General features: G+C 46.1%; 1 protein-coding gene across 2 annotated transcripts in view; it reads right to left on the reverse strand.

The window, feature by feature from the left end:
* Positions 1–1,102: 1,102 nt before the first annotated feature.
* WNT5B (Wnt family member 5B) overlaps positions 1,103–14,141 on the reverse strand; it is a 77,936-nt gene continuing 64,897 nt past the window's right edge. For both annotated transcript variants that reach the window (XM_052789175.1, XM_052789174.1), the window contains exons 4-5: positions 10,795–11,087; positions 1,103–2,628 (exon numbers count right to left, since the gene is read on the reverse strand). In XM_052789175.1, the coding sequence (XP_052645135.1) occupies positions 2,170–2,628; positions 10,795–11,087 (752 nt within the window). In that variant the 3' untranslated portion in view covers positions 1,103–2,169. The remainder of the gene's footprint in view (positions 2,629–10,794; positions 11,088–14,141) is intronic.

Consider the following 14,141-nt stretch of genomic DNA (forward strand, 5'->3'; position numbering starts at 1 on the left):
CAAATAGCTGACACCTTTAAGTACTGACGCAATAAGGATGGACAAGAACATGAGGTGAGGGTGGTGGGAGGAAAGGTCTTTTTTAGATGTATCCAAGGTAGAGTAAGTTTTATTACTGGGCTAGAAACATATAGCATCCCAGGAGTGAATAGCTCACAGATTTGATCCGATCTTGGGCTCAGTCCAGCTCCCACTGAAGTTTAATGGGAGTTGGATCAGGCCATTGCACTCACATTTTTTCCATGCATGGAAAACTATTTCCGTTACTTTGAATTACAATACCACTGGCTTTGGATTTTATATAATAAAATAAATCTAGGCCACTGTTTATATTCCAAGAAACTGCATTCTGGGATGCCAGCAAATATATTGCCTGTTGGATTAAAAAAAATAAAGTAAAAACTGGACACATTGGTTTAAAAAAACAACAGGTCCTAATTATTAAACATAATTTTTCTTCCTTGTGCTTTTCTGGAGTCCTCAAATATTTGAAGTATGAAAGGTACATATAAATTCTTCTCTGGTGGTTGAAATGGTGGAATCTGTAAAACTGCAATGCTTTATAAGAAACAGAGGCTTAATATAAAAATAATAATCTTCATGACTGGCTCTTTGCTTATTGGCATATTTTGCGCATTTTAAAATTTACAGGAAAAAAAACCAACACCCTTAGAATGTCAGTAACAAAGGGCATGTATATTAGCAAACCCTTATATTTTGGGGACTGGCTTCTCTTGATTGTTCTGACTGCAAATGAACTCTGCAGATGCCGAGAGGCACAGGAAATGTCTTGTGCTAGAAACAGCATTTGTTCCCTGCTTTATGAATTGGATTCTACTAAAATCCCAACGTGGTAAGACTGATTAGCAGACTTTGGTAATGCCTTCTGCCCTAGTACAGTTTTATTATACTCTTTTATTACCAAGGAAAAACACAGAAAAGACTTCCATCGGTGAACATACGCCCACATTCTGGGAACAAACGTATCTGTGGTTACCTTATGCCAGGGAAGAGCATGGCCCCTGGACTCTGAAATACAGAGCAGCAAAATAAAAGGCAACCCACCAAAAGAGTAGAACAAAACCACGCATATACACAAGCAACAGAGGGAAAGAAATGTCATTGAGGGGTGTTTAATGTTAAAGAGAAACTATACATCTGTGATGGTGGTGAGGAGGATTTAATAGAGCTGAACAAGGTGACCACCTGCACCCACTTCAAAGAAGAAAACCAGCAGCGGTATGAGGAGTGCTTATGCAGTCATGTGCATGTGTGTGCGTGCAATGCTTCCTTCTACTGACAACATATGAAGTATATTGCCTTTGCAAACATCCCTGGGCACCGGCAGCTTCTCCTCTATATTGACAAATTAAGTTTCAGCATGGGATTAAAAGGAAAAAAAAAAAAAATCTCCCTCATGCACATAGCCATGTAGCCCGAGCTGGACAGATTTCCCCTTTGCCCAGCAGGTACAGAAGAGCTAGGTGCTGGCTTCATGGGGACTCCCAGGCTGTGCGCTGGTCAGCCACAGGTCACACCTTCCTTCCTCACAACAGCAGGTTGTAAAACTTTCCTCCACCACATTGTGGTCTGTGCAGCGTCCAGGAATGGTTTACAGGACTCTGGATTTTAAGCTGTATTCTTGTAGAGGAGCCTTGGCTAACCTTCCTTCTAGTGTGACAAAGCCCTTTAGAGGGACTAAGAATTGGTTCCAAATTCCCCAGTGGGTTTAGTGGGGTGGCAGGGTTTGAAATTCAGATAACTAGGACTCAGCCATGCCTGGCTGTAATTTCAGATGTGCAACAACTACGCAAAATGCTGAGATTTACTGATGAGGGAGCAGAAGAAACCCACTCTTCTCCTTCACGCTGGCTTTGTTTCTGTAATGAAATAGCATGTGCTTGTGTGCAGGGAGGAGTTCATTTTGTCAGTACCTCCTCAGCCTCTTCACCCTGACTGAGACATCCATGGGCAGATGCACCCAAACACAAAGTCCCCAGCAGAACTGAAGGAATGGCAAACCAGCTAGCCTGACAGGGGAAATTTCAAAACCAAAATGTCTCTTAAATAAGCTTCTTTAATTATTATCATCATCTGTTTATTTATACAAATATAAAATATATTTATATAGATTTATATAATATAGATTTGTTGCTTTGGTGGCTCCTTTCATTTACAGACATACTGGTCGACGATCTCTGTGCACTTTTTACACTTGACATAACAGCACCAATGGAACTTGCAGTGGCAACGCTCCACCTGGACACTCTTGAACTGGTCATAACCCCGTCCGCAGCACATCAGCTCACACCCATCCATGCCCTCTGAGGTCTTGTTGCACAGTCGGCCCTGGGTGCCCAGAGAGCCAGTGGTCTCATTGCGCAGGCAATAGTCCGGGCTGGGGTCGACGTAGACCAGATCCTCTTGCGTCGGCATGTTGAAACGGTTGTTCACCAGCTCCAGCTTGCCCTTGCGACTGATCCTCATGGCAGCGGCACTGTCATACTTCTCCTTCAGCAGGTCGCCCACCTTGCGGAAGTCAGCCAGCTGCAGCCAGCAGGTCTTGAGGCTGCAGGAGCCCGACACACCGTGGCACTTGCAGGCCACATCCGCCAGCTTGTACACGGCCTGCGGGAAAAGAAATGCAATCAGGCAAAGCTGCGTCTATTCCTGCTGCACTGGCAGCTGGCTTAATTACAATGAATTCATCACATTTTCATAACTGCTTTGATTATCCCCCAGTTTCTGTTGTTTCGCCCTTCAGAAGAGACAAAAGTCCTCTTCCTCTTGTTGCAACTGCTGCATTCTTGTCGCCTAAATATTTCTATTTCTGGTCATGTTGCCTCCAAACATGACTTCCCTACCCCACCTTCTTTTCCCCTGGCAGATTTCTGACTTGGACAGCAGGGTCAAGAGCAGGAAAAAAGAAGAGAGAGAGTCCTCACCACGTGGACTCTGGAAATTCCCCCAGTCTCACAGACCACCATGCTGTTGCACATTTTTCCCTTCAGAGCTGCAAAAAGGGAACACCTGGGAACCTGCCCATTTCCTATCACCTGCACCAGGAACCGACACTATCATTGTAGGGATACATCCCCATCCTTTGGAAATGAACCCACGGACCCACTCCCTTTCCCTCCACCTCTGCTGAGAGGGGCTCGTTCAGGGGCGGCGTCCAGAGGAGTCATTGCTTTCCAGAGAGGAGCAAGCAGGGGTGGCAGTGGTGATGAGAGAGATGAACACCTCTACCCTGGCACAGAGCAGCTCACCTCTGCTCGAGGGGTCTGTTACCAGGCGCCCTCCATGCAGAGCAGGGCTGAGTTGCAAGCCCTAACTGCAAACCTGCGCCATCTTGTGTCCAGACATTTCCCTTCACTAACAGGACTCTCGTCACGCAGAAGGGCCTACGTTTTAAACAGCAAACCCAAGCTTTTGGTGCTGTCTTTTCTGAGATACTTTCAGCTACGTTTTCAGGAGTCTGCAGGGGCTATAGATGCATCATACCCCTGAAAATTCGGCATCAAAATTAACAAATAGTCTTGAAAATTCAGGCCTGTGAACGTTAAACCCTGAGCAGAGCAAGTACATGATGTAAAGGATAACGGTGGTTACTCTCATCCTCCCCACACTAGCTGGGAGGAGAGAGAAATACTGAAAAATATTCTAGAACAACAAAGCTCAAAATAAACTGAAAATGCAGGTTGGGTTTGTTCTTTCCATTAATTTCAGAGACAGGTACAAAACCGCATGCTACATGAGATCCCGTCAGCACTCAGGGGCACTGACAAGAGTTTGCAAAGCAAAGAGCTAGCATCCCCATGCGATCAGAGCTGCTCTGTGATACAGCAGCTGACCCCCCCCAGCCCTTGCTCTTCACGCTCTCACCATCAGGCTCACATCTGCTCTCCCATGACCGTCCCACGTCCTGCACGTTCGCAGGGCAGTGCCCCTGCCAGATCCCATGTGCCAAGCAGGGCTGTTTGGCATTAGCTGCAAAATTACCACCAGCGGTATCTGGTGGGGGAGATCAAGGAACATGAGAAAAAACTAGGATGTTCTGAAGGAGATGGCAATATGTCTTCTAGCCAGGTTTTCTGCTGAAGCAAGCAGCCAAACACTGAGGTTTCTTTTCTGCCTCGCTCACCGACACAGAAGAAAGCTCTCCAGCTCTCTGCATTTGCTTGCCAAGGAGTAAGTGATTAAGGCAATTGAGCATACTGCAAGCAAAACCTTATGCCTACGACCACGTTCTGGACCAGCAGCAAGAGGTCAGAGTTCTACAACAACTGGATGCCCCTGGTCTAACTAACATCTAGTGCTTTTGACAGCTAGTGAAGATACAATTTGGCTTAATGGCTAAATCACATGGAGGCCGATCCAGCTCCCAAGAAAGTCAATGGAGTGAGTCCTTAAAACAGAGAAGCTTTAGTTCTGCTCCTCAGAGCTCAATTTACTGAGGCAATCCCTCACGGCGCAATGTAACAGCTACAGGCTGAGAGTTAAGCACTTGTCTTGGATCGAACTACAACTGCGGAGGACCAACCACACCGTTACTTAAGGATTCCTGCTGTACTATAACCAGACAGAGCTACAGCTGAATTTCCCGAGTCCCAGACACTTACTATATCCTCACTGCATTGCCAGCCTGCTTGTTATAAGCTTGTGTTAGCACTTTTTGGTTATGGTTCTGTCAAATCCCAGGCCACTCATGCCTCTCTTGCCCTTGCATGTGTTTTTATAAAGTATTATGATTCTTCCTAATCCCGGGCTTTGTTCCTTTAGAAAAACACTGCAACTCGATCCCTCTCAGCTAATGTCATGGGACAGAGTTCACTGCGACTTGGCTTTAAGCAACTGATGCTCAAAACATCTGGCCCATGTGGGTACTAGCTGTGCTGGGGAATGCAAACGCTACCAGTTATCGCAGGTAAGCATGGTGCCACTCAGCCCCCCGCAGCTCCCACTAGCAATGTCCTGTGGAGGTAACCACAGCTTCAGCTGCTAAATGGCTCTCCCACCCTCTGCCTTTGCTGCCCAGATGGGGAGAAAGCAGAGGAAATCGGAGAATTCCTCTCTAGCCAGGCTCGGGTCAAGGTAAAGAAGGTACAGGTAAAGACCCCACATGCAGTTCTAAGGGCAGGGTCTGATTGATAGCCATGCCATTTAAACAGGTTCAAAGCACCTCTAATGGAAAGGCTTAAAGCCCCTTCCCATAAGCCCAAGTTCTCTTCCAATTCTTTTCTTGCAAGAATGGGAATGGGAAGAGAATTAATGGAGAATTCCCCTGTGGTCAATTAGCCAGACCCCCTTCCAGGCTCTTCTGGCAGTGGCTCGAGTGACTGATGACTGAGGCCTGCCATATGCCGACTGGGTAAACAGCACAGAAGGACTGACTGCCACAGTCTGCCAGACAGGGTGACAGATAAGGAACGGGGAGAAATAAGAGAGGGTAATGGAGACCAATTGGAATAAAAAGACAGATGGAAGGGAAGGACATATTGAGATAACAGCCAAAGACAAACAAACAAGGGCAATAAAGCCAGGAGGCACCACCACAAGGACTCCGATGTGGAGTGAAGGGGTGATGGGGTCAGGACTGCCTGAAAGATAAAAGACCTCTGGTCCCCTACCATCCCTCGCAGCTCCTTCTGAGAACCACAGAAAGCAGGGACAACCTTCTCTCCTGCCACCAGAGCTCCTCAGGGTTCAAGGAGAACTTTCTCACCTACAGGAAACTGAGTGAGGAGACATGCCAAAAGTCAGCCTAGAAATCAGAAGACATCAACTGAAACACTGGCTGGGAAAGTGGGGCAAGGCTGTATGTGGGATGGCACCTGGTGGTCACTTAGCAATGCCCACTGCCGTGTCTCCAGTACTCCTTTCTTTCAGCACCAACTTTCGGGAGTATGGAGTTACATGTGCACCTTCCTACTTCCAAAACCAGAATCTCAGAAGTGAAAACTTAACATTTAGGAATGCAGGACTAGACGGGACCTCCTCAGTTAAGTATGATCTCTTGCTATTGTAGGCACCGCTTCAAATAGTATATTTTCCCTAAATGTATAGAGTGCCCTTTTAAAAGCAATTAGGTTTTCAGCCACCATTATTCTGATCACTATTCCAATGATAAAGTATCTTTTTCTAATTTCCAGCCTAAATGTATTCACTTTATGCCCATTTGCTATTGTGCCAAATTGGCCTTTTGCTTAAAAAGTACTTTTCCTCCCCTATTATTTCTCCCACTAACACAGACATCAGTCATATCCTCTCTCAACTTTCACTTTGCTAGGCTAAACATGGCAAGCTATTCTAGCCCGCTTTCTTAAGAAAAGATTCCTATCCCTTGGGTCAACCATAACAAGCCTTTTCTAGTCTGAGGTCATTTTGCTTGGGAATATGAGAACATACAATATTTTGGGGCCTCACGAGACCTTAATACAATGGCATTAGTATTCCCTCATGTTTTATGAAAAGACTTTCCCTAGCACATTATAGGATATTTACCACCTTCTGAGCCACATTACATCTGCAGTCATCTGCAGCCGACTGCTGCGCCCAATTCTTTTCTACTCGTGTCCTAATGACTAAAATATTTTTCATATAAGACCTCAAATGATGGTCTTAATGTAGTTTTATTGGATGTCATTAGCTGCTGTACAAAATTCGGATTCTCCTCTGTATTCATAATATCTGCCACCTTTGCATCACCAGCAAATTTCATCAAGCCCATTCCTAATTCTTGTGTTGAGGCTGAGAAACAAAAATAGTGAGTGTTGGTCTTGAGGCAAGTCCTTGAAGTACTCTGCTAATTAAGCTCTGTCAAGATCAAGATACGTCCTTTCACACAACTTACTGACTTCTTTCCTTGAACCAGTTTCTTGTCCACCTCATAGCTGCTGCATTTTTCCTTATCTTTCTTAATTTAACCAAGTGTTTCCCATGTGGGAAATGTATTAAATGTCTCACTCACATTAAGTTCAGATAAATGAGACCTATCAGATCTATTTTGCTTTTTAGGAAATCAGTGATGTTCTAAATGATTGTGTGATCAATTGAGAAATTCTTCTCAAATTATTTCCCATTTTGCCTCTTCCTCTGAGATATCCTTTCCCCCAGGTCCTCCTGTAAATGCTGCCAAGGTCACACTGCCTGTGCTACCAGGTGCCAGCTCTTTCACAGTGCCAGGAAAGAAAGTGGGCACTCCTGGTGACTTGAAAGCTTTATGCTGAGTTTTGCTTCCACCTTGGTTGTGATAATTTCCTTTTCAAGCCTTCCTTTCTCTTTTGCTCCCATGCTAATATATTTCTAAAAGCCAAGAGGAAAGGCTGCCCTGTACTGGCCAAATACCACCCTGACTAGACAACCCTGGAACCTGTAGCAATACCATCTCAGAGCCGCTCCAGGTCTCATCTCCGTCCAGATTCCTTCATATTCATCTCCTTTCCCGAACCCAGCATCTCCATTCCTCACTACCCCCAAATCCTCATCCACTCAATCCACCCCAAAGCCCCACTCTCATTTACTCCAGAGCCCTCTGTTCTTCCAACCCTTTGCTGCCACTTGACTCCCATCTGAAACATCTGACCCAATCCCAAACTCCCCTCCATCAGCAGCCCCCCTGCACCATCCCACCCACCTCAGGTCCGCTGGCCCCAAAGTTCAGTACTTGCTGCTCAGCTTCTCCTCCTCTACCTGCCTGAACAGGACAGCTGCCTCCTCATGCTTTCCTCGCTCCCACAGGGTGCCAGCACCATGGGCCACAACCTGCTGGGATAGACCTTGCCTGCCCCTCGGGCACCCTGCCTGGCTTCCCCCAAAAGGCACAGTCCCGGAGGGATTTAAAAATCTACACTACAAGCACTTATTCCCCTAGGCAGGAGTGTGGAGGACAGAAAAAGACATCTCCATTGTGAAGCAGACATACGGTACCCCTCTGTAGCAGGGGGAGCAATGCCCCCCATTCCAACTTTAAGCCCCAGGTAAAGCACTCGCTCACTCTGGGGACCAAAACTACTCTGTCTTTAGACTCAGCCCCCATCCTCACTGACTAGCTGTCTCCTTTCTTCCAGTCTCCTCCAATTTGCAAAGTTTAAAAAACTTTTGCCGTTTATTTTACTACCCTTTGCAAGGTCTGACTCAGCGTGATTTTTTACTGTTCTCACTTCATCTTTACACTTCTTGACCTCTAAGACAGAGCTTTTCATTATTTATTTGCTATCAGTTCTTTTTTTCCATTCTTAGTAGGCTCTCGGTCTATTCCTAACAGCTTCTCTGTGGTAGTTATTCATTCAGTGAGGTCTGGATATTCTTCCTACAAGCTTTTTCCTCTTGCTTGGCATGCAGAATTGTAATGGCTTTAGCATCTTTGACTTGAAAAAGTTCCAGACCTCCTCCACATCGAGTTCCTCGGCTGAGTTTACTAACCAGCTCCCTTAGTTTATCAGAGTTTGTTCTTTGAAATCCACAAGCTTAATCACACACTGGTTTATACTTCCACTTAATTTAATCTAAAATGACTTGTGCTCATTTCATCTAAGGTTATTTTCTACAGCCATCTGTCCTACAGAGTCTACCAAAACCAAGCTTGAAATAACATAGTCTTTTGCTGGCCCCTTTGGAAAGCTTTTGTCCATGTTCTGTGTTAACTGGAGACACAGAAATTGCCTTGAGAGCTTGTCTATGGAGTCCAAAAAAGCATGGGCGCTGTAGCATTCCAAGCACAATTTAAACAGCTTTCTGCACTGTAGTAAAGGCAGGACATAACTGTTTTTAGCTCTGTCCTTAAAGCAGGACAAAGCTTTCTTCCATGTAAAACTGTATCACCACCTGAAATCACAGCTCAGTGAGATTCTTGCCCATATAACAAGACTAACGAGCCAGGCTAGTGTTTTACCCATGCTGTGGAGCAAGTATCTTCTGACGTGATCTGCTAATACAGATGTTACTACAGTTCAACTGGCGCCTCAAACTATTGGCCATACTCTGTTTCTGGATCCCTCAAGGCAATAGGACTGGCTGTTAAAAATTCTCATAACATATTCACTCCCTATTTTAGGCAGGGTATTTATTTGTTGTAATCCAAGTTCATGACTCCAGACATAGAAGATGTTCAAAGCAAGTAATGCAGAAAAGAATGTCACTTTCAGGCTACAACGCCACGGGGCAATGCCCCCCATTTCTAAGCAAATGCAGACCCTCTGCCGTTCCAAGACAAAAAAAACCCAACCCCAAACCAAAATCCACTGAGTTCTACAGCTTTCACGTCCCCGGTTTTCCACCCACTGCAAATTTACCCCAATCTGATTTTGCAAAAGGGCCATGAAGTATTTGCAATGCTTCAACCTGACACATTGATTTCAGAATCAAAAAAATAGCACAAATTTTCTTTGGTAGCAAAATGAAGCCAAAATTACATGCAGAAAAGACAGACATATATGGGAAAAGCAAAGATAATTCAGTAACAATTAGAAGCAAGAAAGGGCAGAAAATTGATAAGGAACTAAGGATATTAGTTAAGAATGTGCAAAAGAGCAAGGCTAAGTACACCTAATAGGATTTTTTAATATGCATTAGAAATCAAATTAACCTGAGAAAAGCTCACTACTAGGGAAGAATGATAAAAATTTTAAACACCCTGTGGAAAAGGCACAAATGTTCAAGTAAGTATTCCTGTTCTACGTTTGGAAAGAGGCAGGATTACACAATTGTACCACATATGAATGATGCTACACCTTCCAGGCTATTAATCACAGCCAGAGGAATTGTGTAAAAAGCAAACGTGCATACACTGAATGCATACAAGCAGGGCAACTTCACCTACGTTTACAGCATCAGTGAGACCAATACCAGAACCCATCATGTCATTTTGGTATCCAGTTTCTTAAAGGACATGGGAAAACTGGAAAGGGTACACTAAAGTGATGTGAAAATGATTTGATGGCTGATGAGAACCTCTGAGAGAGTCTTCAGTGCTCAATCTAGTTTGTCAAGAAAGAGTGGTGAATAAATTACAGCAGATAAATACTTCTGTGCAGAGGAAATTCTGACTACTAAGAGGCTTTTGGATCTAGCTGTAAAAGTCAGAAAAAGAACTGATTGGAAGCTGATGCCAGATAAATTCAAATGATAATGAAGCAGAGCGTTGCAACAGGGTGATTAACCATGGTAGCATACTACAAAAGGAAGTGATGGATTCTCCATCCCTAGGGGTCTCCAGATCAAAACTGTGTATCTTCTTAGAAAATATCTGTCACCTAGATGCAAATTATTTATTTTGCCCAATACTGAGGTAACCGACCAAGGCATAAGTTTCAGACATAGCCAGGTAGCCCGATTTGATGTTTGCTTCTGGCCTTATATTCCCCAAAATCTAAATGATGGCAGTAGAAGAGAACTCCACATGCCAACAAATTCTTCTTTTCACCACCAGCCTCTCACTTTGGCAGCTCTGGGAAGCCAATTTCTGAGGCGTAAGCCTTGAAGGCGGGCCATGGCAGCACCTAGTTTATTTGGAAAGGGCTTACATGTCTGCACATGTGTGCCATAACAGTACCTCAAGAGACCCAAAAACTCACTGGCTTTAGCTGGCAAAGGAAGCCTACCATTAAAACTGGAATATAATATTGTCAATATTGTCTGCAATATTCACAAAAATGCAGAAAATGTGACCATACAATGTTACTGGGGCATCATTGGACTATCCCTCATCAAACCTCCAAGTAATTTGGTATCTAGCAATCTCAAGCCTTTGGAATCTGCCTCCGAGAAAGAGGAAAGGTTCAGCATTTGTCTTACCCTGCGACCAGCCTCGTTGTTCTGCAAGTTCATCAGCATGCGAGCCTGCTCCTCTGAACCTCTCACGTAGTTCTTCTCCCTCTCCTTGGCATCCACAAACTCCTTGGCAAAACGATATCCATACTCCACGTTATCCCCGCAGCCACCCCACAGCCAGTCTCGGGGCAAGTCCTTGGGCCGGGCCGTCCGGCTGCAGCCACAGCTGGAGAGCTCTCCTTCACGGCAAGCCCGGCTGATCGCGTTCACCACGCCGGCAGCACTGACAGCGTAGGTAAAAGCAGTCTCTCGGCTCCCTGCGAGAGAGACGTGAGAAGCAAATTAACAACAGACAGATCTCATTTAACAAATGCAACGCGCAGCAAGGAGCAAGCAAACGGGCTCCGGACAGTAGGACGTGGTGTGCTCTGAGAAGGTGCACAGAATTAACTGGAACAAAGGAATGGGGTGGTCAAGCACAAGGGCAGTGCCCCATTCTGGCAGAGGGGGGACTGTCCTAACACATGCTTGCATCCCAGTTTTGACTATCCAGAACTGGCACTTTCTGTGTAACCAGGATCAAACCCAAATCTGATTCTCTGACGCACACCAGGGAAGGGTCTGAGATTCCTGCTGTCGCCTGGAAGAACGTTCTTGGGAAGAGCACGTTCTTCGTGAATCTGTAGGTGCTGCTCCTCAAGGGTTATTATTTTCATTACACCTATGTTTGCCCATTCAAGAGCCCTGGAAACTCCAGGCCTTGCCCAAAAGAAATAGCAACACCATAGGCAGGGACTGCTCAGCCTCTTTCTCCTTCAGTATCCTCTCATTTTAACCTGGAGGAAACTCTCAAGCAGCAAGAGGGTTATTCATTTGCTGAAAACACAGCTGCTGCCTTAGCCACTGAATTTGCCAATAATCATTGAGAACAACTAATGAGGTTGGGTCTGTGCAAAAGGAGCATTCTGGTTAAGCCAGATATCACTCTGGAATGGTCTTCATTTAACTGGGACAAGCACTCTTTATGGGCTCCTCGGTTCATTGACCTTATTTTGGTTTACATAAGGTCAGTTGAGAACTGTTTTGAGACAAACTGAAGGAAACCCATTTTTACACTAAAGCATCAAGGCACAGGGTCTCCCAATGCCTACAGAACGGCAGCGCTGGAACAAGTAAAACTTTCCCATGTAGACAACAATAAATGAAAAGACTTTCCATTAGCAGGTTTACTAGAGACTGCCCTGCTTGGAGCACATGCTCTATACAGCTTAGAGTCTGAGCCAAGCAGCTGGATCGGGTCTCCAGCTATGTATTCCTGGCAGTGATTCAGCCCCAATTTGACCGGGGCACCAACACAGCCAGAACACTGCATGAGGCCAAGCACGCTGCACCAGTGAGTGCTGTGGGTCTGAACGCAGGTTGTAGAGGGGGATGAGGAGAAGGAAGCAATCTACACCTGTACTCTCACCACACATAATAAATAGCTAAACTGACACCTTCAGAGTCAGAGTCATTGTATGCATCACCGAACTTTCAGGTGATAAAGAGAACAACTGCCAAAGCTTCACTGGAATAAGCAATCTGATTGTGAAGAGCTACTTACACCAAACCCCAGCAAGATGCATCTCAAGCAAATTTGAATGACTTCAGAGGGCAGATCCTCCAAGAACAGTTTGTCACCAGCCCATGAGGCTCTCAGTGCCAGCTCCCTCAGCAGGACTGAGCTGATGGCTTTGGTAAACTCTTGTTCAAATCTGCACGTGCTGACAATTTGTAATTAATAGCAGCTTATCACCAGCTTAGTGGTAATGACCCAAGACAAAGGCAAGGCTGTGAATGGCATCCACCTTGCGATTTTTTTTTTTTTCCTCCCTAAATGAGTCGTACACTAAGGGCTTCTGCTCTGGAGTACAGCGCAAGGGTGATAAAATACTACAGGACACATAATATGGAAGGGAGGGCCTCACTAGCAGGTCATAAGGAGAGGACTCTGTCCCCCAAACCTCCGTGGTCCGAGCAGTAAGGAGAAATGACTCCTAGTTAAGGTAATTCAGCTGAGACTAGCCCATAAGGGAGTTATGGTCATTTTTCAGCAACCAAAATCAGCTTTTACTCATCTAGTTTGTTTTGGGTGTTATGGGTACTTTAAGGTAATGGTCCCATGTGCAGTTTTGCTCCTGCCAGCCTGTGCCTGTATGGTGAGAGCCCAGCAGACACACCAATCGCCCTGTTAAGCAGAGCACTCCCTGCATCTATAGAGATTAAAATACATACAAGGAAAGGACCTCCCGGTGTCACAGCTTGTGCAACACAGCCTGCATGACTCCAGGTGCTTAGCATCCTTACAGCCTGACTGAGATCCCTGAAAGCACAGACTGGATTTACACTTTCACTGTCCATGTTTTAACCGCCTCCACGTTTCAGATGTAGCAGCATGACAACTCAGTGCGCAGCTCCTGGATCCGCACGAGTTGTTTAGGCTGCTGAGGACGGTGGCGGGAAAGGCTGAAACAAGTCACAGCGGGGTTTTTTCCTCCCTCGCTGCCCACAAAGCAAGAGAAACAGCGGTGCTCACTAGACGTAGGTTTGGAAGACAGCGGCTTGGTTTGGGAGGCGGGATCGGACGTGTGCATGAAACCCTGTGCTAATACAAAGCAAATTTGTAGCTGGCAATTGTGGGCTTGTACATCCATCCTAGTTTTCTCTGCTCTCCTGCCACGTCTTCCAGCCTTGGAAGAGTATTTGGGTTTTCGCTCACCCCCTCAAAGTTCACTCCAGTTGCTGTCATCTCAAAAAGGAGAGGTCTGTTATTCCCCAAATTCGTGCAAACGTGAACAGAGGTTACAGAGACGGTCAGGCAGTAACACCCCCCCCCGCGCCCCTTGTGCCCTCCCCGGGGCGGAGGGCCGCGGTCCCCGGGCGGCTCTGCCCGCCGGCGCGGAGCTGCACGGAGCTCTGCTGCCCTCCTGTGCCCGCCGCCCACCCGCCGCCGCCGGCGGGACGGGGAGCGCCGGGCTGCGGCAGCTCTCGGGGGGCACCGGCGCGGGTGGCGGGGTGAGCTGTATGGTCCAGGCAAGGTGTCGGGCCCCACGGCTTGCTTTTCTGGAGCTGCACGAGGAGGAGGTGGGAGAACTGGCCCCCGTGGGGAGACTGACGCAAAGATGGTAAAAATGCGTCGCTCTAACTTTTTGGATGAAAAAGTTTTCATTTCAACCGACTTCTTTTTAAAAGCGTTTCCCTGAAGTTCGCCAATCTCGAAGAAAAACGAGGAAGAATATTTCGCTTTGTTCTCTTCTTTTATGACTCCTTCGCCCCCCCCTTTTGCATTTGAAAAGGCAGAAGAGATAAGATCTTTGGCTCCAGAAATGACT

This window comes from Harpia harpyja, chromosome 6, assembly GCF_026419915.1.
Source record: "Harpia harpyja isolate bHarHar1 chromosome 6, bHarHar1 primary haplotype, whole genome shotgun sequence".
NCBI lineage: Eukaryota > Metazoa > Chordata > Aves > Accipitriformes > Accipitridae > Harpia > Harpia harpyja.